The sequence below is a fragment of the Lichenostomus cassidix genome, chromosome 13 (assembly GCF_008360975.1).
Source record: "Lichenostomus cassidix isolate B80296 chromosome 13, HeHo_3.0, whole genome shotgun sequence".
NCBI lineage: Eukaryota > Metazoa > Chordata > Aves > Passeriformes > Meliphagidae > Lichenostomus > Lichenostomus cassidix.
The window spans coordinates 8,390,156-8,416,847 of record NC_139494.1 but is presented as its reverse complement, the minus strand read 5'-3'; the positions used below and the strand labels follow the sequence as shown (position 1 = coordinate 8,416,847).

At 41.0% G+C, this 26,692-nt stretch overlaps 1 protein-coding gene across 7 annotated transcripts in view; it reads right to left on the bottom strand.

Annotated features, from left to right (window-relative positions):
• Positions 1 to 26,692, bottom strand: part of RAPGEF6 (Rap guanine nucleotide exchange factor 6) — a 127,339-nt gene that overhangs the window by 42,927 nt on the left and 57,720 nt on the right. For 6 of the 7 annotated variants that reach the window (XM_085073526.1, XM_085073525.1, XM_085073522.1 and 3 more), the window contains exon 7: positions 4,113 to 4,244. In XM_085073526.1, the coding sequence (XP_084929652.1) occupies positions 4,113 to 4,244 (132 nt within the window). Of the gene's footprint in view, positions 1 to 4,112; positions 4,245 to 17,945; positions 18,008 to 26,692 lie in introns of all 7 variants that reach the window. The other variant, XM_085073528.1, reaches the window with a different exon arrangement.

Here is a 26,692-nt window from a genome sequence, read left to right as displayed (position 1 = left end):
CAATCCTCACTTTGATAAGCCCATGCTAAACCAGAAAAACTGAAGCTACAGGTTCTACAAAATTCGGTATATCCTGTATAGGAATATAGACAAATCAGCTCCTTTCTTGATAAATAAGTTATGTTTTGATCCATCTATGAAATAGGAGCAGGTCCTCCAACTGTGTTTCAAAGATTCCGTGCAGATGGTTGACAGAACGTTGGCAGGTCAGGCAGTGCTGGAAGAACAGGAAGGATTTTGCTCATAAAGCCGTCTGCGGAAGTAGCTGCTCTTCCCAGCCATGATACTCCAGCTGTTTCCATTATCAAATATCAAAATCATTCCTAACAGAAACATCTATGAACTACTGATTTACAAAATGAAACCAGAAGCTGCAATCCTCAAATCTCACTCAAATATGGATTTCCAGGATCAGGTCTGTGACACAAAAGTATTTACTGAGATATTCATCCTTGATGAATATTTTATAGATAATCCATTTTAATATCAAAGCTTTAACCACAATTGGAATTACTGCTGGACAATGATGTTGCTGCCCACAAAGAGCACATACTCCCAAAGTGGTAAATGAAGGATTTTGAAAGAAATGAAAGGGAGAGAGAAACTTTCAGGACACCACTGACAGAACTAAATAGCTAGGAAAAACTGGATGCAAACTGGTTGGTCACTAAGAAATGATGATTGCCAGGCATTGATACAGCAAACTCATTTTAGAGAGCAGAGGTGAGACCCTGCCTAGAAAGGGGTCTTTCCCCCTAGAAAGACAACCTGGATTCCCTGTGTGACCCTGACTGGGCACCTTAAAGCCTGTTCCATGAAAGGGCAAAGAAAGATGTTTTCCCTGTGTAATACGTGTTCAATTCTTTTTCCCTGAGAACCCCTATAGCAGGTCAAAGCAGCTATACAAGCCTGCATTTCAACTGCTGTATGCACCATCACACAGCTTCCCCTACTTTTGGCTGAAGACCATAATTCTGAAATTAAATGCACTGTCAGAAAGCGGTTGAAAGAAAAAAAAAAAAATTTAAAACCTCTTCAAGCAAGAAGTTACTCTAAAAATTGTAGGGAATAACTTACTTTTTCCTTCTATGATTAAAAAAGGTCTACAATGCAACAGACAACTGCTCTGCAGTATTCCAAGCAAGCTGGAATTTGCAATACACAAATTTGAACATTGTGGTGTCCATGTTTCAGACACTGAAACACCGAAATCTCCAACAGGGAGTAGCAACCGTGCAGGACAAGAGATAAAAACACCCTCAGATTTTCATCACTTTTTACAACTAACTCAAGAGTTTAACACAATGACTCCATAGGAGAGTTTACAGGCAGGAATCCTCTTCTGCTGATCTCACCTTAAGCTTTATGTTCATCATTTCCTGTTTAACTGGAAATGGGCTTTATCCTGGGCTGAAAGGCAGCTAGAACAAGTGAAACCTCATTTCAACAGCACTGATGAAGGCAGTGTACACAGATGAAGAGAAAATCTTTCCAAATTGTAATAAAACATTGTTTCATTCTTTCATTCTACCATTCTATTCATGTTTTCCAATTCTGGAATAATGTTTGTACTACTTACTCTAAAAATTAAGGGTAAGATACCATTAATTCAAAAGGCCATTTTAAGGCTACAGTAATCAAAATTATTCAGAATATTAATGACACTAATGATATTCCTAAAGAGCTTGGCATGTAATAGGTATGAAGCTGACAGCAAAAGCAAAGCATCAAATACTTTATGAAAGGCTGCATTTTGTTGCACCAAAAACACTTTCAATTTCCAAGCCAACACATCACACTCAAAAAGTAGGTTTATTACATACCAGAGATATTCTCTACCTTCATAATATGATGAATATTGGGGGAAAACACTTTTCTTTTTTGTGACTTCAAAATCTGTCAATATTGATGTGTTGCTGCAATATAATGCTGTGTTAAATATTGTGCCATGGCATTATTACACAACATCCATCTATTATTAAGCAATATCTAGTGATCACTTATAGATTTGTGACAAACAGTAAGAGACTCCTCCAACACTAACTGCTATAGCTACTGCAATAAAACCCATAAAATACATAAATGAACATAAAATGCATCTTTTAACGGGTTACCATTTGCACATTAGGTATTTGAGAACAAGATACTAAAAATTCTCTCAAAAAATAAGGGGGAGAAAAATCACTGTGTGTTGTTGAAGATTTCTCCCTCCTCATAACATATCTGTTGAATGTCTTCTTTTCACAGTTTATCAAACGCTTGATTCTCTAATGCTGTGTTTCAGTAATCATGTCACTGCAGCTCTGACTATACATGGCTGAAAAATTATCCTTCAAGATCTCAGTCAAGTCTGACAGTGGTGACCTGCCTCAGCATCAAACTGGCCAGACAGGAATTCTCTAACAGATCTCCCTGTTTCCTTCAGGATGCAAAACCAGAGAACTGAATGTCACTGAAAAGGAAATTCTTACCTCAAAAGTAGGAACTTCTAAAAATTAATATAAAATCTGCAGTCATTTTCACATTAATTATTTCTTAGTCTACAAAATCCTCAGCACCACTGTTTATTTGCTACAGTACATATAAAAGTTACTCCACCATTTCCTTTATTTATATAATTTTTATTTGTTTAGCAGTTATACTCTCTTCTCATATTCTGATGAGTAGACAAAAGGCAATTACCCACACATAATAGAGTATCCACTCATTACAAGATACCATTGCTAGAGCAATATCTTTGTTATCAATAATATATTTTAAGTGCCTTTCACTCCGAGCAACATCTCCATACTGTTCAGGAAGGAAATTTTGGCAACCTGCTGTGATGCCCTGGCAATGTCTTGCCCAGCCCCAGTGTCCCTGGAGCTCCAGGCTCTTTCCCTCTCTCAACCCTAACCCAAACCCCATCACCAGGAACAGTCCAGATCATAAAGATGCAGGAGCAGCAATGGTGGGACCCTACTGGGATGACCTTGCCATGACTTTTCCAGCCCCACTGTTCCTGCAGATGTTGGCTCTTTGACTCTCTCAAACCTAACCCTAACCTCACATCAATCCTGATGTAATTTTTATTCAGAAAACAAAAAAATAGTAAGAAGAATCAAGATACAGTACACCATCTTCCAGCACAGCCTCTCAGAAATGAAAGAATTCAAGGAGCACTTTGGGAGACTCTCTCAAGGGTGCCAGCTACTCCTGACCTAGCTGGCAGCAAGCAAATCAAAAAGAAGTAGTAATGTAGTAGATTAAATAGGACAAAAATCCAGAGCCACTTCTAATGTTCTAAAGGAATTTTTGCTTTACTGTGTTATTTTTAAAATTCCCTAAGGAATATATTGCTGTAAATAGATATCATTTATCTGTTTCCAGTATAGAAATAATGTCTATGGAAATGACAGACAGGACCTAAGGAGAAGGAACAGGTGTCTAAAATAAAGTTACACCTACACCAGGCTCAACAACTGCTGTATACTCTGTATTATAGTCAGATTGCAACTTGGAGGTGGAAAAGCTGTGAAATTACTGATCAACACAAACCCAAGCTGAGCCCCCTCATCAACCAGAACATAAACACCCATGAAACGAGCTCTGTGATTTGACATGAGACAGGTAACTTATTAAGTGTATTATCTATAAACAAATGAAGCTATCTCTGGATTTCAGCCAACTTTTATTCTCAGCAAGCCACACTAGAATTTCCACAGTCAATTAGTGCAGAAAGTGGGTTTATTACCATGCTTTTGTTTGCAGAACTGAACATCTGCTATTAGTAATAAATACAAATAATCAAGGAAGGTATTGGAAACAGAAGGCTGATTTCATGAGATTTGTTCCATTTCAGAAAGGAAAATTATCCCATAAATCAACAAATGTGACTTCTAAAAGCCACAGCATACTCAGTGGTACAGAAAGATGTGAAAAGCAAAAAAAAACAGCTTTACAAGCAGCTTGTTGCATTTCTGTGCCTGTGGGAGTGGCAAGTCCCATGGGCAGCACAGGGATAGGTGGAAGCATCAAGAAGGTTTCACCCAAAGTCTTGGATAAAGGGTCATTCTTCCTGTTTATGAACAGTTAACATCAAAGAAGGAAAACTGAAACCAAAGCAGTCTTACCTGATAAATATCAGACAGGCTGCTGCTCCCAGAGTCACTGGCAATGCTACATCCCGACTGGCTGGAAGGGACATGAGTCACCTGAGGATGAGGATTGTCTGTGAGATGCATCTTGGTAAGGTCAGCTGGAAGCTGTAAATCAAATTGATTTGGGGAAAGGCAGGAAAAAGAAAGGAAAACAAGATGAGTAGGTCTGAAGACAAAGTTTTTCATAAAACTTTGGCTACACATTTAAATTTGTATTTGTATTGCTGAATTTTTTAATCAAAATCAAACTGAATTTGAATCTGTAACTTGACATACATTTTGAGAAAAAGCTAGTTTAGACTAGCTCTTTTTTTAGACAATCATGCTTCACATTTCATAAAACAGATGGAAAACAATGCACCTTTCTATAAAACAAAGCTCTGGGATATTCACAGCTAAGAGATATACCTCAAGATGACAAATACATGATGTTAGCCAAACAACACACAATATTTAACATTAGCTGACGTTGCAATCCATTATGAAGCAGCATTCCTCTTTATAAATTCAATTTATGCACCTTCGTTCAGGAATAACCTTTAGAAAATATCAATGTAGAACAAAAAGTAATGTAATCTAAACAAAAGGTTTGGTCTATAAAGTGCTTTGAATTTTCTTTAAGGAAATGAGTACATGGAAAGAATATCATGCATTTTTGGTACAGCTATGTAAAACAGCACCCCTATTTTATAAATTGATCTGTAAATGAACACACATGCAGATATATAAATTTTAGTCCACAACTCAAGTTCACAAAGATATTCTTTCTACTGAAGAAAAACAGCAGTAGCTTTTGAAGACTCAGAGCTGCATGGAATACTGTTGAATGAACAGTCCTTTAATTCAGTTGCTTGTTTATTTTTTGCTACATATACTTCCAATATTTTCAAAAATTACTCTCAACTATATGAAAAGAACATTGTATCAAGGAATCACAGATTCTCTACGTGCTTTTATCATTTAAAAAAGTTACATACTATTTCTTTTTTAAAAAGTTCTGATGTAGAAAAGGTCCAAAGCTACTCTGACAACATCAAGTGCTGTGATCAAAATGAAAAGATTTCTTCCGTAAAATAAACAACATTCCACACAGTCATGTCAGCCACTAGATATTCAGTCCTACAAATTAAAGGACAGTATTGTAAAATACTGTTGATCTGGTATCAACTTTGTAAATACTCACTAAACTTATGAGAAGTGGTAAACAGGTTTTGATTTAGAGCCACAATTCCATATCCATTAGTTGAAGAGAACACAAGAGAAGCACTTTACCAAATATCAGTTCACGTATTTTCTGAAAACATAGCTGGCACCACGGGTCTTGCCAAACCTTTCCCACATCCAGAAAAAAAAACAATGTCGAAACCCTCTGACACATGTTACATAATTATACTATCAAAACTGTGATGAGGAACATGGGGGATCTTGCATCCCTTGCAAATCCCAATGACATTCTGATTGGCAATCACTACTCAAATCAAATCATCCATATGGGCTATGAAAGAATACAGCTCTCTCACTATCCTAATTTTTTACCTATTCTAGCTTTGTTTTTTACTTACAAAAGAAAGTATAAAATATCCAACCTGTAAATTCATATCTATGGTCACACAAAAACAAGAAAGTCTAAAAAGCAGAAGGTTGCTAAACTCTCAGAAAATCACACAAAAATCCCCATCCAAGCAGGGGAAGAAAGGGGGTTAGCAAAATTAGGGTTACGAAATTTAAGTTGTAGTGAACTTGATTTAAATTCAAAGGAAACACAACACTTTGAAACCCATGTTTAGCCACCAGAAAAAGTTTCACAGGCTGAAAATACTTATTTTCAGGATTTGAGAACAGCAAAAAGGTCAAAGCACTCAGGTGACAAAATTCAATCCAGTGGCCAACATGTGCTCTGTCAGCACATGGGAAGAGCTGATGTACACTGAGATGTGACCTCTCAACTACAACAACATGTGCAACAGTGAAGCTGAGATGTAATTCTGATTTAATTCTGGTCTGGAGCACTGGCTGGTTACTTCTGGAATCCAAATGACACACTGCCTACAAAACCCATTTCTGTGCCACACACACAACAGCACTCTCCAGGCTCCACTTCCACTGGACACGAGGCAGGAAGTGTCACATTCTCCTCCCTACAGCCTCAGACACCTGGACACTGGTTAAGGCACTGACATTTCACCGATGATGCCTGTGGTGCAGATGGAGGATGTTCCTGTGGAGGATGTTCCTGTGCTGTGGCAGTGCTCAGGGAGCAGCCTGAGGTGACCCACAGTGTCCTGGGCCACACTCCCAGAGCCACATCCCAGCAAGGTCAGAGCATCGCTTCCCAGGGAGGCCACAGCCAGCAGCACCATGGCTCTCACTGGCAAATGGGCAGGGCAAGGCTGCTGGCAGTTACCGAGATGCTGAAGGTCAGTGGAACTGAAACACCCAGGAATTTTAGGAAATTACAGAACAAATCAGCCCACACAGATTCACTGCCTCTAGCTTAAACACCACAGGTTTGCTGCAAACTCCTCAGCTCGTCCCCACCTTCATAACCACCCTATTCCAACAAATAGCTTTGGCTTCAGCTTCAATCTTTTTGTCCATGAGCAAATCCCACGCTGACTGTGGTAACACAGACACAAGGAAATCTAATTTAAGCTCCCTTCTATCCAGATTCTCAAACCTTCAAAACAGCTCCAATAAAACAGTGAGCAAGATCAAGAGCAGAACCAATTCTGCAGGATTTCCCAGGAGAACAAGGGCAGGTGCGTGCTCCTTACCAACAACCGGTGCTGGTAGAGCCTGTTCTGGCTCAAAGATATCCCAACACCCACAGATACACACTGTCACATACAGTCTGTCTTCTCTAATTTATTTGAGACTTTAAGGTTCTTGTGATGAACGCTGTTTTCCGTACCTACACTGAGAAGTGGGGCTCTACCTGGTCTAGTGGAAGGTGTCCCTGCTCATGGCAGGGGGCTGGAATGAGCTGAGCTTTCATGTCTCTCCCAACACAAATCATTTTGTGATTCTCTAATTCTAAGTACTGATGGAACAAGACATGGGTCTCAAAATAAATGGGTTGTGCATGTACTATGTACACCGTTGTCACAAAAACCTATTGAAGACCAACTCAAAGCACTGCCAGTCTTCCCAAAGGAGTATTTCTAACCAACTAATTAATCACAACTGCTCTTCAATCCCCCTGCCAGCACTCCCCTTCATTTCCATCATCCATAAAGTACATGGGTATGTACGATGCTCCTGCTGTACTCTGCGATATATTCTTGCAAAAGACATTTAATGCAAGTTGGATGCAAGGAAACATTGCAATATCTCTTTAAATTTGAGAGAGAGATAAGGTTTATTTGAGACAAGTGACCTTTAAAGTACTGCTTGCCACTCTACTCAATCTCCCAAAATAAATCACAGCTTCTGTCTTTTGTATGTCATTTTTATTACCCAAAGTGATTGTTCTTTCTTGCAGAGCCCACTAGGCAGCAAGGTAAAGAGAAGGTGTTTCTGTACCAACACGACAGCGGACACAGGAAGGACTTGCTGGTTGTGGCAGGGAAGTTGCTGGAAGTGACATAAAATTGTCTTAACTATTAGTGACTTTTTTTCCTGAAACTTAGAAACTCCTGTTACAATCGCATCAGTGTCTTCAAAAATCATGTATTGGGAAACAAGTTCAAAATAGCAACATTCACCTACGCCTGCATCAGATGCAGAAATATGCATCTGCAATATCTTCTGGCTAATTGTGTGCCCCAGCACCCACAGACAGGAAAACCCCAAACAACCACCACACTCTGATAAATGCTCCAACGGACTACTTAGCTGCCACTTTAAACCACAATAATTTCATTTTTTTACAAGAAGGGATAATCTGGAATTGGAATATGAGTACATCTGACATGCTGGCACAGCCTGTCCCTGCATCAGTGCCAGCACATCCTTGTGACTGACCTTTCCCAACAAAGGGATATTTAGGACCAAACCTCCTGCTGAAATGCCACACTGCGATTCAGAGCTGTGTAAGAAAGAAAGTTAAGAAAATAGAAGTTATGGTCGGCACAGCTACCTACAGTTCTGCACTCCCACAGAGTCAGGAAAACACAGCTGGTGATTACACAAAAAAGTCCTAGATTAACAGGGAATTTTTAAAGAGATATTGCAAATTGCAATGGGAAAAACGAGGGACAAAAAGACTAAATCCTGCAGAAGCTCATCCTAATGGTAGCATCACCCTGCCATGCCACACAAACCCAGAAGCACAAGCAACCTGGACTTGTTTTTGTTAAAGTTATGTGAAATTATGGAAGAGGGTTCACAGGGTGATCCTACTCCATTTGCCAGGACATAGCCAGCTCAGCCAGAAAAGAGGGAAGCTGGGGGGAGAGGACATGGGAGTATAAAAACCAGTATTTAATAAATGTAACATTTAATAAAAAATGACATGCACAAAATACTAAGCTCTCTCCACAGCAACCTCGAAAACACCCCTGAGGTGAAGACTCCAAAGATCCACCAGAAGCTTGTTTTTTTCCATTGATTTCACGGGTGCAGCCACCCAGCAACAAAGCAAGGAGCAGCAGCACCATTGCTGCCAAACCACAGAAACTCCAAAAACCTCTGCAAGCCCCAAACCTGTCCTTTTTCTCATTACATAACAGAAAATCTACTTACAAAGAGTACTTGATTTTTTAAGAGACATAAGGACATGTTGGTTTTATACAGAATTACCAACTTTCTAAAAGTACTTTGGTAACAAGAGCAGAACAATGACGTGATGGTTTCTTCCAGAGACAGCTGAGATTTCTCACTGTTCTCCAGCAAGAACTATATAAAGTTTAACAAAGGTGAGTACAAGGTTGTGTATCTACACGAAGTCTAGTGTCTGTAATTTTGAAATTAATTGGAGTATAAGCTCTGATCCATGGCACAGCTCACAGGCCAGCAGACCAAGGAGAGTGCGTCCGCAGTGACATTTACTTCCCACGTAAACACCATTTACTCTCAGCAGTGAAGTCACACAGAATACTCAGGAATTAAATTAAAACCTAATTTTGCTATAACAGACTTTCAAGATTGCACATGCTCTGTCCAACAGAGCAGATGATGTGACCTTTGACAAGATGACTGCCCATCAACTCCTCTGAGAAGGACATTAAAAATTATGGTCAGCCTGAGAACAACCTCCCTTCATGTGCTCCCCAGGAAGGGTTTGCTGAAAATAAAGGCTATAGAAAGTCACTGCAGAGTTTAAATAGAGAGAAAGGCAACCACAGAAGTCAGACGTTTTGTCACAGAAGGGCCAAACTAAGACATTTCTCTATTCCCCATTTTTTTTCCCATGGAAAGGGATCAGTAGAACCTCTTTAGGCAGAGACCATGCTCTTCCATCCTTTATTTTCATAGTGACTTTAGGATTTGCTGGCACCTTTGCCCTACAGAAAAGCCACATCTGTGCTACAAGTTTTGAAAATAAGTATCAGTGTTTCCTGTTACACTAAGGATAACAAAAAGCACACTATGAAAAGGCACAGACAACATGAATTTACAAAATAGTCTTGACAGAGACACACAAGACCTGTGAATTATCTTTTTCTATGTGCAAAAGAAGCTTCACCACTGTATTTTAACCTGCAGTAAATGGTATGTTTATCAAACATATTCAGAAAGATCCCACAATAAGGACAGTGGCCAAAGGACTCATCATGAGAAAACAAATCACTAAAGGAAGCACAACCCACTTAACTCTTCTGGTCCACTCAAAATACAAATTAATGGAAAGAAAATGGGCAATAAAGAATCAAAAGGTTTACCCATTTCTTTGATACTCCTTGACAGCCAAGTTTTTTATCAGTTTTGCTAGGTCCCCATATGGACGTTTACAGCCAATCGATCCAGTCTGGACACCGCAGAAGCATCAGCCTCTGAGGGAACAGTCTGTCCTTTTCCAGGCTATGTAAGCAAATTTTCTGTCCTTGGTTTTACAGATTGTCAGTAACCTTATACCATATTTGCTTTTCTGAAGTTCCCTGAAATGTTGCCAGCAAGAGTAATATTCAGAAACAACACGGGATTTATTTTCTGTGGAACACCCGAGGACAAGCGTGACGCAGCCCTGCGGTGTCACCGTAAAACCCCAACCTGGCCACCTCCCTGTGAAAACCAGCTCTCCAAGACAAACAGTCCCAGCTTTAAGGCTCATATATTGAGTATTTTGTTTATGGCTTGAGGTTCTCCATTAAGAGGTTTTCACTGTTTTAAGCTGGAACCCATTAACACACACTCTGAGCGTCGACTGATGTGATGACACTGGGTAACCTCTGAGCCTTAGGAAACACTCCTGCTCAGCCTCCATCATACCCTAGTGGTTTAAGGACAGCAATTTTCCTTTCTCAGATGATACAGAAAGCCCAAACTGTTACAAACAGCCAGTTAAAAAAAAAAAAAAAAAGCATGTTTACTTTAAGTCTAAAAAATTAAATCAAACTGCCAAACTAAGAAGACTGCTTGATCAAAGAGCTGAACAGGACCCCAGTCCTCTGGAACAGGTCTGCTCCACCTCCCACCTCTCCCTTTCAGCGTCTATATCCTTCCAGTCCCTTCAAACACCATTTTCTCTTTGATACCCTTGATTCAACACCTTTCATATCTTTAATGCTGAACCAGTTCTTCAGCAAACTCTACATTCCACCATCTTATTTGCAAGTTATTTTGATGGTCTCACTCTGTGGTTGTGTTTCCATCATCAACTTGTTCATTTATACAAGATAACTAATCTATTTAATTTCTTCTGTTTTTCCTTTCTACAGCCTACAGAAACAGGAGCAGCACTGCTCACTCCCACTGACAGGTGGGCAGTCTCTCACCAATCAATCCTTTCTGTATCCCACTTTTTCCGTTCCTCCATCCCATTCATTCCATCTAAGAAATTAAAAAAAAAAAGCCTCTTGGATGTTTTTTCTTGGCATTAGTAAATTATTTTAATCATCTCATATATCCTGCCAGTAAATCAACAAGAAACCACTAAAACCCACGACTTCTCTGAAGTTATTCTGTAGAATTTTCAGTAACCTTTTTCACAAGGATTTGTATACATTAACTCTGCTTTATATTAACCTTTTACATACAAGCTGCAATTCTGCTCCAGTTTAAAATACACTTAGAGCTGTGTTAATGGGAGATGAGAAAGTTACTCCTCTGAGATACAAAGAGAGGCCACTTAGGTGTCCACAGAGAGGGTAAGATGAGCCCAGCCAAATTACCCATGCTGACATCAGTCCTCAGACTTAATGCAAATAAAAATATTTCCTCCTTAAAGACCACAGATGGTTCACCAGTGGCACAAACCCAGATTCCTTCAGATTTTTAAAGAGCACCAGTGATGTTTGGGGGTGAGGTTTTTGTTGTTTTTAAAGCCAAGTGATGGTTCAAGCTTTTTCCCCCACAGGGTCAGATAAAATCCTGTACCCTTCAATGACATCATGCAAAAAAAAAAAAAAAAAAAAAGGTGCCTATCCAACTACACAAACTTCATGACAATATGTATTTCAAAATATATTTCAATTCATTATCTACAGTACCTACTCCAGTTTTCATCAGTACTACAGGCATGAATCTCAAAGAAATAAGGACCAAGTTGACATCATTCATGACAGCCTTGCAGAGCCTCAAAAACTATCCCTTGAGCCTTCCTAAAATATCTCCAGGGTTACAGTAAGGTAAAAAAAAAGAACACATAACACACAAAAAAAGCCATCTAAAAGAATTAATAATCCCTAGAGGCTGTTCTCTGCCTCTGGCAGCCAAGAGCTTTTTGGTCTTCATGGCTCCTATAGTCCATAGAAAATAAAATCCTCTGAAGTATTACGTTTCCTTAGTTACAATAAGGTGACATGAGGACAGAATTTCAAACTAAATTCTGGTGTTGCCTTAAACCACACATGTAATGCAATTTTAATTTGGTTTCCCTATGTCTAAATTATAGATTACTACTATGCCTTAGCTCACGATAATGCTAAGTGTCTGACACGCAAACATCTCAGCTTTGGAGAAGTGGGTCTGGAAATTCACCCATAAAAAAACTGTACCAGTATCGATGGGAGTTCCATGGCAATGGGAATACCCAGCAAGCAAACATAATTGATGGTTGCAAAAAATGTAACTTTATTAAGATCAACTCTTCTCTGGTCCATTCACAAAGCAGTATTTTTAAAACCATCAAGACCTGTGTTTCTGTTATTTTGAATATGGAACAGGAATATTCAAAAATACTTATTTTTAGTGCCAGAGTTCAAATTTTACTCTTTGTTCACACCACTGGAAATTAATACAATAATAAAAAGAGCCTTGTCTAAATAATTACAGTAGAAAACACACTGTAACAGGGACTAGTGATGTTCTGAGTTCAGTGAGGAGCCCAGGAACTCCAGCAGCCACCAGCAACCTGACGTTTGGGAACTCTCATCCTGAGCCAGTACTGCAGGGCACGTAAAATTCCACATCTACATTGAGCTTCATTGACTGAATAATTTATCAGCTCTAAGATACACGGATTGGTAAAATACAGCAGTGATGACGATCCCTCTTTACACATCCTCAGGCTGCTACAACCCCATGTCACAGTAATGACATGCAGGTGACAATCAGCTCCAGGGATGCACCGAGCAGGGCTCCAAGGACATGGGAGCATGGTGAGCACACCCATGCTGCCAGCATTACCTCTTAGCCAGAAGCTGTGTAAGGAGGCCCTTGGATCCTGCACATGCAGGAAAAAAAAAAAAAAAACCCAAACCAAAGGAGCAACAATCTTCCATCTACATTTTCTTTCTGTCTTCATCAAGAAATGCATTTGTGGAAGTGAGAGGGACAAAACAGGGTGGTCCCCGACTTAGGCTGTAGCTGTAAGGAGAGTTCTAACAAAGCAGGTTTGAACGAAACAAAGTCTAGGAGGAAATAAAAGAACAGATAGGTGTTTATTTGCATATTAAGAGCCAATTTCCCATAAAAACAATACTTCAGGAAAAGGTTTATTCTGTTGAAAAGTAGTACAACGTGTACTTACACTTAACTTTAATGTATTATACTCCAGAGTATAAGAAAATCCAAGTTTTCTAGAGTAAATGGCCACATAGCTCATACTAAACCATTTTTATCTTAATAAACTATCAAGCAAAAAGTGCATTTAAAAAGTTTTACAAAAAGTATCCTGCAAGTTGTTACAGAAAACAGAGTTAAACAGTGTATCTAAGAGTAAGAAAAATAGCCATTTGTCAGTCCAAGCCCTCACTCTCCAAGTGCTCAGGCATCACAGTGCTGAGGAACCAGAGGTTGATGCTCCTGCAAATAACATGGAGAATCAAAGCAATCCTTCTGAGCAGTGGATGCAGGAGGAAATGATCAGAAAATATAGGGTAGGAAAGACCATGAAAATGCTGAAGATCTGGCTGAAACTCCAAAAACTGCAAAGAGCTAAACCATGCAACCCAAAGTTCCCAAGAAGGAAGAGAACCATGAGGAGCCAGGAGAGGAGCTCAGAGAACAATCACCATGAGGGATGACAGGGTGCTCTGCCATGCTGAAAGCTGGGCTGGGAGCCACAGACACAGACAGAGAGACTGCTGGGAGAGTCAGGGCCAAGGGGAAGAGAAAGACCTTATCAAAACAAACTGAAAAAATAAAGCGAAGGATCAGTTACTCTATTTGCTCTGAAAACATTTAAAATTTATACTACCGGGACTTCTTTCCATGTAAGCACGTTAGTGAAGATAAGGATGACATCAAATCAAATCAAGGACACACTATCAAAGCTCTGCTTTTCTTCTAAGGAGCTGAAAATAAATCTTTAATTGCATGAAGGTTTCAACTCAAGATCCTGGAGATCAAACTGATGCCCTTTGGAATCAGAAGATGAGGTTACACTGATTTTAGTTATGAATAACCAAAAATTGCATCGCATCCCTCTGAGACAACACCAGAAATAGGAATGGGATTTAAAAATTACTCCAAGTCTTCTGCTTTAACCCAAACACAAACTTTTTCAGAGGAAATATATCTTGTTATTGTACTTCACATTATTAGATTTTATCTAAACAGCAGAAAGAGAAGAGCACAGAAGCCTAGAGAAAATAAATTACCACCTACTGCCGTAAGGTAAGTTTAACATGCACCTGGGATCTTGAATTAAACTATTTTCCTTCAGGAAAAAACATTTTAGAAGCTTAAATGTTAATTCAAGAACTCTTATTTTCTATAAAAAGCACATTATCTCAAAAATCATCCCTTTTAAACATCCTCTACAGAAACATTACCCAATCACTCTGTACTTTCCCCATCAGACCCTCGTGCTTCACCAACAGAGTAACTGTGGGTACATTCCAGGCTTGGAAAATTCTTAAGATGTGCATTAAACTTCTATTACAGAAGAACCCTATACATCTAAATCGTTAAGTTTAGAGCTCTCCTTCATAATGACTTCATAGTGCAGTTACAGTTAAGAGTCCAATACCACAAAGTGCATCACAGACAACTGAACAGAGAAAATTATGATCAGAATTACAAAGACAACCAGAATCTTGCTGAGATACTTGTGAATTATTTAATTTTTTTGCTTTAAAATACAGCACTGGCATCACAGGAGTTTTGTTTAATGTAAGTTGAATGTCTCTTGTCCTTGCCAACATAACCAGCCTGTGGAAACAGATCTCCACAAACCCCATGCAAAGTCCTCTATCTTCCCTCATCCTCTTCCAGAGTCACAGTGGCTTGACAGCTGGCACTGCTTTGATCACTGCTCACCACACTCCTCGCTGCTTATCATCCTCCCCACGTTTCCTTACGGATGCCTGCATCTATTTATCTCATCTTCCACAGTCTATCATTCCAGAAAGGACACGGTCCCCAGGGCAGAGACCATCCTTACAATGTGCAGTCCTTCCCCTCCACTGGTGCCTCCAGATGAACCGACAGAGAACAGCCACCATCTTCCTGCCAAGGAGAGGGGATCTCTCTCAGACACGTTTCCATTTATCAGCAGAGTCCTGAGAAATACGTTGACCTCCACAAGAGCCTGCACAGGACTGAAAGGGCACTGCAGAAATTCCCCACATTCACTGTTCTCTCTCTCTGTTCATCCTCCTTTTAGCAGCTCTTGATGCAGGGAAATAGAATGCATCGATTGCTTCACACAAGTCTATTCTGTCCCTTTACTTTCGGAAGCCAAAAGCCACAGAGTCTCGGGGGGATGAGGAATGAGTGCAGCACTAACCAGTGTGTGCTGCAAACTGCTGTGGACATCCCTTGCACTTGGACAATGTCTTCCAGGTGCCCCCAGAGCTCCTAAAGCCACATTCTGCTCCTCCACAGCCACACCAATTAACCTCCCTAGGCTGAGGTTAACCTTCAGAAGTGTTTTACCTTCACGAAAGCCTACCTTTATGATTAGTCATAAGAAATATGACTTCATCTTGCTCTGATTCAATCCATGGATCATCACACTGTCACATCCAGAACAGCTGTAATTACAACTGAGTCAACAGCCCATTTTCAGAATATTGTCCTATACCAGTTTAAAAGCAACTAATTAAAACAATTCTGGGACAGATTTACATAAATCTAAGTTCTAGTTTCAAAACAGTATCACAAAACATTTGACATTTTCAAGTTAAAACTTATAAACTTACATATTTAAAATTCTGACATCACTTATTTTGCTGTATTATGTATTATTATAAAACACCTGTCATAGAAACAGATTTTTCAGTACAAAGCTCAGCTAAAACCGAAATGGAAAAAACTCAGATCTAATTCAGCTCATCAGTGTATTTAATCCTATGCACACTTCTCCCCAGAGTTACCAAACTACATGAACAGATCCTTGCAAAGTTGGGGAAGGGCTGCAGGTGTTTTGGGGGGCTTTTTACGATTTTTCAGAAAGGAATAAAAGTGCTGTGTCTTTTGTGGTTTAAAAGGTAAAGAACTTTTAGCTATGGAATGGAATGTAAAACCAGTTAATGGATTCTCATCAGCCATTGAAAAAAAAAGAAAGAAAAAACAAACCTTCCCCTTCCCAACATTTTATACCATTTCATTTATGAATAGTAACTGAGTGAATAAATGGCTTGGCTGGCAGGGCAACAATCCACTGGATATTGTCCACAAAGCTGACACAGGGGTCAAACAACTTTTTTTGTATTATTTTACCCTTGTGAAGCCTTTATTTGAGTACAGGGCTTCTTTCTTGTGGTTTCTCACTTCAGCCCAAACTGTGGAAAGCGCAATCCCAGCTGAAGTACCAAAGTGACTAAGCATTCCCAGTTTTTAAGCAGTATTACAACATTCAAACCTTCTTAATAAGGGCAGCACAGGTAAGTCAAGCTTAAGTAAACTCAGCCTTTCATAATTAATGTCTGCAGAGTAAGAAGGGAAGAAAGAGAGTCAAACATGTACATCGGGGCAGGGATGATGATACAAACAGGCTGGGGTTTTCCAGCAGGAGCTCCAAGGTGAGGAGCTGCAATTACCTGTCTGAGCACAGGGTGCCCAGCCCCCCTCCAAGCCCACAAGTACCTGCAGCTCCACTTCACCTGATGACAGGGTGGACTCAGCAGACCTGAAACAGCCAAAATTCAGCCACACATCCAGCCCCCCATTTCCACACTGGTTTTTAGCAGCTGCACAGGGAAACCCCACAGCCCAGAGCTCTCACCCCCATGTACCGTTGCGCTTCCCCTCTACACTGCACCAGACACAAAAACCAAACTAGGAAAACCACCCTGGACAGGGAGTCCACACACTCAGCTGGATTTTCCCTGTGCCTTTCCACACCATCATGTCACTGAGACTCTAAACTTTTTGGGACCAAAGTCAAGAGCAGATCTCCTGCTCCAAAGACAATGCTGTATCTCACGCTGCCATGAGCACAAGGCTTTTGCCCACTGCCTCTGAATGCCAGAAAGTTGCCCAGTCTTTTTTCTACCCTGTAAATACAAAATTATAATAAAGAAATAATAATGAATATATGCCTGGTCCCATATTTATAAGGCAATTCCTGTGTCTTAGGCGACTAATTCTTGGCTATAGCCTTAATAAAATACCAGAAACTCAGCAAATTTTCTGACTGAGCATACCAGATAGTAAGAGTCTCATAAATAGTGTATAGTGTGTTTTTTAATTTCTTTAAAGGCTTTTATCTCAAAGGTGGTTTTGCTCGAATGTTCTATCTTTCATTATCCCCTTTAAAAGAAACACCCTTCCCTCCCCAGTTTCACAGAAATACTGCATTCTCAGAGACACAAAATAATTTGGGTCCTTTAAAGCTAATTGTAATTACATAGTTCAGCTAAATAATTAACCAATTCCATGCTGCTGCACAAAGGAAACAAGCAGTACAGCTTCACACAGCTTGAAAATTAAAACATCAGTGGGTTTGGATACCAATATTTTCAAGTTAGAAAAATATGCCAGCAGTTATAAAAATGTTACACTTCAATAATATTTACAGGCTTCATATATGCTTCAAATTTACAGGCTAAAAAGCAAGCTTAACACATTTCAGAAGCAAATGGCATTTTTTTTAATACTTGCTGGTAATTTGTAAGCTATTCATATATAAAACAATTCCATGATTTCTAGGTCCCCCCCTTCCTCTTTAGAAACAATTCCACAAGAATAGTTCATGCTCAGCCAGGATTCCAGTATCTTCAACACAGCATGCTGCTGGGATGAGAAGGGAACATTCAGACAGCAGCAGAGCTGTCAATAAATGTCACAGAAATGCAGCAGAGACAAAATCTTACTTACTTTGGAGGCCCAGGGCTGTAGGCAGTTGGCGTAACATCGAACAAGAAAAGCCATTTCTTAGGCTGGGGAAAGAAAGTTTCCTTTCTCAAATAAAAGCCACAGAGGAAAAAAAAAAGAGAAAAATCCCTTCTGCTTTCTCTTTAAAAATCATAAACCAAAGCAGCAAATGTACATATATGCAACTTGTCAGCCTTGGATTTCACACTGAATTCAATTACAGCTTCCACTAGATCTGAGGAGTTTTCTGTATTGCAGGGAGTTAGCAGCAGCAGCAGCAATTCCTATAAAAATGTTCCAGTTTTAACAAGCACATAAATTCAAATCAAAATGTTTCCTAGCTTCTCAAATACAAATATCCATACGTTCCTCCAGGCAAGAGGCATGCACCCAAGAAGTGCTGCTAAAATTGAATTAATTCAGAAATGGATTAGAACTGCAGGTTAAAGCAACAATACATTAAAAAGCGAGGTATGAATTCTTCGAATTTCTTTTTTCTCTTCTAAAATGCATTTATGAACGGCTTATCTTCAGGTCCACTTTTCAGAAACTTCATTTTCATACTGTAGATGAAATTTTGCAAAGGTTCTTCAGCATCTTAGGCAATCCAGGAATCCCACACCCTGGGATATTAAAGTTTCTTCTTTATACTCATGTCCATCATAACTGCAGAAATTGAATTAGCATCCGGACTGTGGCTCCAGGATATATGCTCTAACAGGTTTGCACTGTGGAATGTATTAAAAGCCTCTGCAATACAAACCCTTTTCTCTTTTGCCCCCCCTCCTTCTTTTTTTAATGCAGTTTACAACTCTGCAGTGTTGCTTAGTATTCTAATGCATCAGTCAGATAGCACGGCTAATCCACGCCTAGCTTTTCCAATTAAAACATTTCTGTAATGCCCAGCAAAACAGGACATCCATGGCTACAGCAAGGCTGACTGCTGGAGTCCTAATTCCTACTATCTTTGCTTGCTTCTCAGCAGCTCCCTCAGGAGAAGCTCCCATCGATTGGATGCTCCGCAGCAAGATGAAATATCTAATAAGGAGGAAAGAGAGTGGGAGGGGAACGGAGCTAAAAGGATGACATCACCTGTATAGAAAGCCTTTAGAAACTGCATTAGATCAATTGGCTACTGGATCTGCAGATGCAGCCAACAGAGCATCTTTACTGACCTAATATAAACACACATATCAGTACAACTGCTCAAACACCCTGCTCCACATCAGCTTTTATATCATTTTATCATCTATTCATGGCTGTGCTGGAACTCTAATTATTTTCCTTTTTCTAAAATTATTTTTTTAAATTAATCATATGTATCTACTAACACTTTCAGCAGCGTTTGGGTGGATTATTTTTCATCTCTGCACCCAAATTTAGAAATAAGTAAAATAAATAGCTGCAGCCATTGACATGCACACAGATACACCCATCATCAGCTCACAATAAAAAAATTTTTGCTTTTATGTATGTGTGTCACACTAGAGACTCAACACTTCTATCTCATCCTACACAATACAGAGATTTTATCCCAGAATGAGAAGTCAATTTCTAATTGAAAAGAGATGTTTATAATCCTCATAATTTTAACAGTTTTGAAACCACATTTAAAAGTTTTGCTGGGTGGGGTTTTTTACTCCTCAATCAAGGCCAATTCTGCTTCTAACCCAAACTGCCTTAATTCTGCAGTAGTCAATTTAGTTCTATAATCTCTTTTTGCAACTAAAAACTGATATATCTGAAAGGGGCTTAGAGTGTTGGATGGCAGCCCAGCATGCTGGAGAGCTGCTCCAAGGAAGGATCTCAGATCCCACACCTTTGAGCCAGGTCTGCCGTGACGCTTTCGGTTCCTAGAAGGCAAATGACTTCTGCTACTGCGCAAGGGAGGAAAGGAGGGAGGAGACAGGCAGGGGGACAGAGGGTGCTGGTTCTGTTAAAGACATTATTTTGGTCTCTGGATAATTTACTTCATCTGCAAGAAGGGGCACTCACTGTTGCTGTTTTCCTCCTTTTGGAAAGAATTTTCGTCGCCGCATCAGACTCGAGGGTAGTTCTCCAAAACAAAACTATCCCACGATGGCTGTACCTCCTGTGCGCAAATGGAGCTGCCAAGGGGGGCCTGCTGGCAGTGAGGGCCAAAAATGCCTTTTTTTGTCCTGCTTGCTTGCTTATTTTTGAATATGAATCAGGCAGTTTGAGGCAATCCACAGAAAGCTCTTTTTCATCTACTGTGCCAAGGGACATGTGGACGAAGATTCTCACTTTTTTGAAGCCAAGTTGTACCAACAGGACACCACTCTCCATCTCACACCAACAGCTCCTCAGCAGTCATCCAGGAGCTGAATTCTTCCCAGTATATAACCCAAATTATCACAGAAACATAGAATATCTGGAGTTGAAAGAGACCCACAAAAACCATGAAGTCCAACACTTAGGATGGGAGTTGCACCTTAACCAAGAAAGACCTTCCCCTGGTGCCTTCCAAAACTATCTTAAAAGGAAAAATAGGCATCAGTGTCTGAATTTACTCAACCTCTTATCAAACAACAAAAATAATAAATGCAAGCAAGGTCCATAAATATTGCTGGGTTTAATTTGTATTTAAACATTAAGGACAATCTGAACTTCAATCCTGTGCTTGCAAAATTTGCAAACACAGTCTATCTGATTTTTAAAAGCTGAAAACATTCTAACTACTTCAGGTTTTTACAAAGCACTACACAGCTACACAAATAACTGTTTCTTTTACTGCTTTTTCAATACTAAACAATAGGCTGGATATGTCAGCCTCATCTTACACACGACTGTATTTCATCTTCTCTAATAATTCATAAAATTGTATTTTGAAGCATCTTAAATGTCTGTAATGCTACAGTGATAAATCCTCAGCAGCGACGAACACCCAAACACTTTTATGCAGTGTTACCTGCATTATGGTTAGCATAATCACAATTTATATCAAGGAGAAAAGAACCTATGCAGCTGAAGGAACCCTCTCCCTGCCTGCTCCCGATAGCTCTCCGGGCAGATCTCCACCTCCCACTTTCACCCGGCTGCATTGTACAGCAAACCTGATCCAGCACGGATTTTGGCACGGATGCCATATTTTACAACTACTGTAAACACCAGCTCAATAATGGGAACGAAATTCTATTTCCTCCCAGTTTTGCCTTTAAGTGCAGATGACATCATCCCTGTGGCCGTGCCGCCAATGAGCACAGCGGCAGAGGGGGTCCCGGGGGGCTGCAGCCCACGCTGCGCAGCCCTGCCCACCCAGCCCCAGGCGGGGGGAAAACCTGACCTACTTCCACACCCCAGCTTTTGGGGCATCCCCCCACTCCTTTCTGCTTGCCTTTATTTACTTATTTATTTTAACGCATGCCTCTCTGCAGCCCCAGCTCCTTGCAGCACAAGGCAGTAAGATTTTATAAATGGTCTGTTTGATGACAAATCTCAAAACTAGAGCAACTCTGAGATGAAAAAACATCTGATACAAAGGCTTGGTAGTGATCACAATCGAAATACTTGAGAAGAGCTGCAGCATTGAGCAGAATCACAAACAGAAGATCACCAGTCACGTTTTAAGCCAGAATCCAAGTTTTCAGATGATCTTAAGGAAAAAACAGTCTACAGTCTCTGTATTAAAGGTGGTCTTTGTTCCTTAACACTGATTTATTTCCATGCTGAAATACCACTCTATAGATTTCTCTGCATCATTCTCTTTATCCTCCCATAATGCTACCTGAATCCTTCAGACTGTTAGCCAAATCTGCACGTTCTAATTGTCTAACAAGAGTAAGTCACTGAAAAATGGGATGTTTTTAAAAGGATCGTAAAGCCTTTCATAATTTAAATGCACATTCAGTTAGGCAGGATTAGAGTCTTCCCTTATTTAAGGGCAACGCAAACGCAAGCCCTGCACAGGCGGGAAGCACCGGCAGCTGCTGGCAGAAGATACCCCACAAGCAGCACGACTTTTTCCTGATCAATCAGAGGAAGAAAAGCCCATTGTGCAGTTCCAGCAGGGAGGATGGTGACAGTCTCAAAGCCGTCACGGCCCTGGCTGACTAGGCAGGAGCTGGCGTGCCAGCAAGTCGAGGGGCCTGGGGCTGCAGGCTGGGCTTAAGGACTTCTGTCCTTTTGTCCTCAGAGCCAGGCGGCCGCTGGCACACTGTCCCTGCCACACTGTCCCCGCAGTGCTCAGCCACGAGCAGGCACCTTCACTTGCTCGCCCATTTTGAGTGCAGCAGCTCCGATTGCATCCTGACTCCCAAGCCCATGGAGGCGGCTGGGGAAGGCAACTGCTGCTCACAAGGCAATCTGTCATTGCACACACTCAGAAAAAGATGTTTCAGGATAAAATAATTCATTTTAATACAGTTTTCTGAGTGGGAATTGCCAAACATAGCGGCATAATGCAGAAATATTTTAGCATTAAGGGCACCTGCATCAAGAGGTTATTTCCATAGATCTGAGTACTTCAAATCTTTTTGGACAGGAAGGCGATGGGCAGCGAGGGATGCGGGAGGCAGAGCCAGCTGCAGACCCTGCCATGCTGGCACAGCTCGCTGGATTCCTTGTCACTGCCATGCTGCTCCTGGTTTCCCCACCTCTGAACTCAAACACCAAAAACAACTCATTGTATTGTAGTGGCATGGTCAGCCCTTCATCAGGGCTTCTCAGGAAAAAAGGAAAAAACATACAACCTCCACCCTGTTCCTGACTCCTTTAGGAAGGGGAGGCAGGGAAAGCAGCACCACGAGCTCCTGTTCCCCTTCAGGGTGACATTCCAAGGTGCCATCGCACCCTTACATCATACATTGCATTCCATGGCAGCCCTTACTAAAAGGCTGTAGAAAAATCCTACCCAAAGATCTGTAGGACTCATAAGTAGTATGAAAACACAATCCATCCTAAGGGAAGGAGCGAGGGAGAGCGGGGGGAGAGCGGGAGAGGGAGGGCAGAGACTGTCATCATCCCTGAAGTGATGTAAGCTTCTAAATATAGCACCAGCAACACAGGAGGAACAATAAAAAGGCACCATGGATTGAATTTCTCCGCTGCTTTCACACTACCCCGACCATCTTTTTTCAGCCGCTGTGTTAAGCGGGGAAAGGTCATCTCCTATTTGCAGCGATTCAGATTTATACGGTTTATAATACATTTATAAATTACAGCTCTCTCCTGCAGCTCTGTCTCGGCGCACACGCTCTGCAGAGCCGGGCAGAGCATGATCCGCATTGCAAACAGGGTGATGGCAGTGGGGGGGAAGGGGGAAGCCCCCTTTGCTAGAGACTCAAACAAGTAAAGTTCCTTTCTACAGTTTGAACTGAGATGATTCATACCATGCTCCTCCCTTCCTTCCTGATATCTCATTTCAGCAAGGGGTGGGGAAGTCTGAGAAGGTCTGCAACCCAAAAATCCCTGGTGGTGAAAAGGTGGGGATACCAACCCCAGAAGGGTCAGTCTAGGGGACTGAATCCACCCAGAGACACTGAAAGGACAAAACAGCTAATATCCCACAGCAAAATTTCCCTAACACATTTAGGATTTTGCTCACTAAACATAACCTCAATCTAGTCTCAAATCTGACATCACCTCCTAAACCTAACATGGACCTGGCTGTGATTTCCTCAGCTGGCAGTGACCTGGGAGGCCACGTGGAGTCTCCCATTTGGAAACTGCAAAGCCCACCAATGTATGTATTTTCTCATTCCCCAAAAGTTGATACAAAAACCAACACAAAATACCACTTTTTCCTCCCTCATTTACTAAAACGGCATCTCAAGTTAAACTAAACAGATTAAGACTAGAACATAAGGTACCACCACACTTCTCACAAGAAAAAGGCTTCTGATTAAATGACCTTGAGAATAGCACATAAAGTGAGGTTAAAAAAATCATTAAAATGCCACTTCCAGTATTTCTTTTGTCTTTTTGCTTGAGAATTGACACCAAACTGGAGGCTTGCAAGTAGGAAGAGGGGAGGGATCTGACTCCTACCAAAATTTCTCTCTAAGCAAGGGTAATTTTGAACAATTCACTCTCATTTACTAGAGGTCAGTGCATCCCGTTTGAAGAGTATATGTGAAGGAGTCTCTCCTGTGTCTGGAGGGAGTCCTACCCTGACAGAGCTCCCTGTGCTCAGGCATAACTTCATGCAGACAGCTCGGCTGCCCTGGACCCAGGCTGGGACCAGCCAGAGTCAGCAGAGCCTGAGCTCAGTAACAGAGTGAACAGGGAATAATGGGGAGAGTACCAGGTGCTCAGGGTCTGCAGATTCTGAGAAGTGGATCCCCAGGCCAGCCATGCTGGGGAAGCACAGCACAGACCCTAGAGCAGCTCTGCAAGGCTTCTGTCATCAGATGGAGCATCACAGTGAAGTCATTTCTAAAGTTTCTCATTTGGTGGTAAAATCCAGCCCTTATCACCTTAAAAAATGGAAAGCTGAGTATGCTCAGAGAAAGTTTTCCCCAGCGTCATTTGGGGTCCTCCCTCCACTGAGGGCAAAAGAGCAGGAAAAGCCCCAGCTGTTGTCACCCAGCCTGAGAAACTGATCTAACAGATAAAGCAAGGGGTGAGCCAGATGCCATACCTGCACTCCAAGCTGACAAACCACAACTGTTAACCAAGCTTTAAAGGAAACAAAATCAAAATCATGAAGACAATACAAGTTGTGGCTACTTTAGCTCAAACTAGAAACTTCATCACAAAAGAACAAAACCCGTTAATGCTCAGAACAAAAACCAAGTCTAACTTGCAGGAACAAGGCAAGGAACAATGACAAATTAAGGTACAATGATGGTCCCATTTAGTCAGGTATTTTATCTGTTAAATATATCCTATATATCCTATTAAGAAAGATGCCACATATCAAATATAAAACTACAAATGCTGTTAAATGTCATTAGATAGTGATCAGTTCTATGCCAAAACCAAAGATACTCTTCTAGCTATTCTCTCATACAGGCAGTGGCTTTCATGCCAAGTTTTTCCAAGGAAAACAGGGCATCCAAATGCTTGCATTATGCACTGACATTTTCTGATGGTGATTTTTATTGAAAATTGCTCAGGGTATTCTCAGTCTCTAAATTGATCCATGAAGCTTATGAAGAATATGACTGAGTTGATGTGAATTTCCATATTCTAAATCAGAAATCCATTTTACGTTGAACTCAAAGCTGAAAACAACACCATCACAGCCCTGTAAAGAAATCCTTCAGCACTATGTGACATTCAACCCAACAACTCCAATTTACAGCCTTACAAGGCTAACATACAAAATAACCCTTCACACGACTACTTTCCTCTAAGGCAGGAGAAACCTAAACCTAAGTGAAAGGGTGAGTTGGCTACAAATGAGACTATAACCAGGCTGCTACACTTGAGTAGAGCATATTGGACAGAAACAGCCCAGATGGAAGCCAGGAAATGCAAACCAGATCCACACACGCTACCATCTCCCTGCACACAGGCGACCAGCTTGCTGGCTACTACCCTGTCGGATTCCTACAAGAAGCCACCCAATATGTCATTTCAAGAGACTGAAACAATAATGTTAAAAACAAGGATCTGACAAAGAACTGCAAATCATACACAAAAGATTTTTAAGTCTCAAAAAAGAACAAAACCTCTCTCTGGTGCAGAGCATCTTTTACCATCAACCCCCGAGTGACAAAACACTGTTATGAGCAGTGGGTACAACCCTCACTCACTCATCATTCTCCATCTAGTTTGCATAAGAGGTTGCTTATAAAGAATTAATGACTTTGGAACTGCCACCCAAGCCCCTAGGGTCCATCAAAACAGAGATTAAATCTCTGTACATACTATATAAAATATTTTCTCAGGCATTTTCCAAGGAACTGAGTTAACTTCTACCATGGTGTAAATTTGTCTATGTAGTAAAAGGAGAAAGAAACAGAAAACTGGCTATTGTGTGGAGAGTACAGTAGTAACTGGATTTTACTTTTTGTGGTGGTAATTTGCAAAATATTTAGAAGTTTTGGAAGTTTTTTCTGCCACAAGAGTACATCCCTCCCACAGTACTGTCAGCACCAGCTGAGGTCAAGGTTTGAGCAACTTTCCAGATTGATCCCAGTCAACAGAGCAGGATGGTCTCCCTGCAAAGGACAGACTGTGCTCAGGATCTGCTTCCAAACAGTTCCAGGCTTCCTGGTCAAAGTGTTCACTTGCAAAAACACTGATGTGTTTGGACTGCAAGTAGGAAATTAGTGTAAAAATATCCACAAGCTTTTCTTGAATTATCACAAACAAGTGCAGTTCTGCTGCTCTGCTGAGCAACAGGAGGGCAACACACAAACCTGCTGTGAGGTGACCCTTGGGACAGGGGGCCTATCATCACCCCAACACAGGAGAGAGCAGATGTACTATTGAGTGCTCAACTTACTCAAGATGGAGAAAAGTTCCCAAAAAAAGTCTTTGAGGCAAGAATCATAGAACAGGCTGTGAGGGACCTTAAAGCTCATCTTGTTCCAACCCTCCTGCCATGGGCAGAGACACCTTCCACTAGAGACCAGGTTGCTCCAAGTCTTGTCCAACATGGCCTTGAAGAGCAGAGAGGATGGGTAATGAGCCCTGTCACCAACCTCAGAGTGCAGCTCTCCCAAACAGCATCTCGATACCTTGTTTGAGGACCGAAGCCACAGCCTGGCAGGGCAGGACAATGTCTGTCCATCTGTCCTGCAGAATGATGCCTCATCCCAACACGGTGGCATCACTCCCAC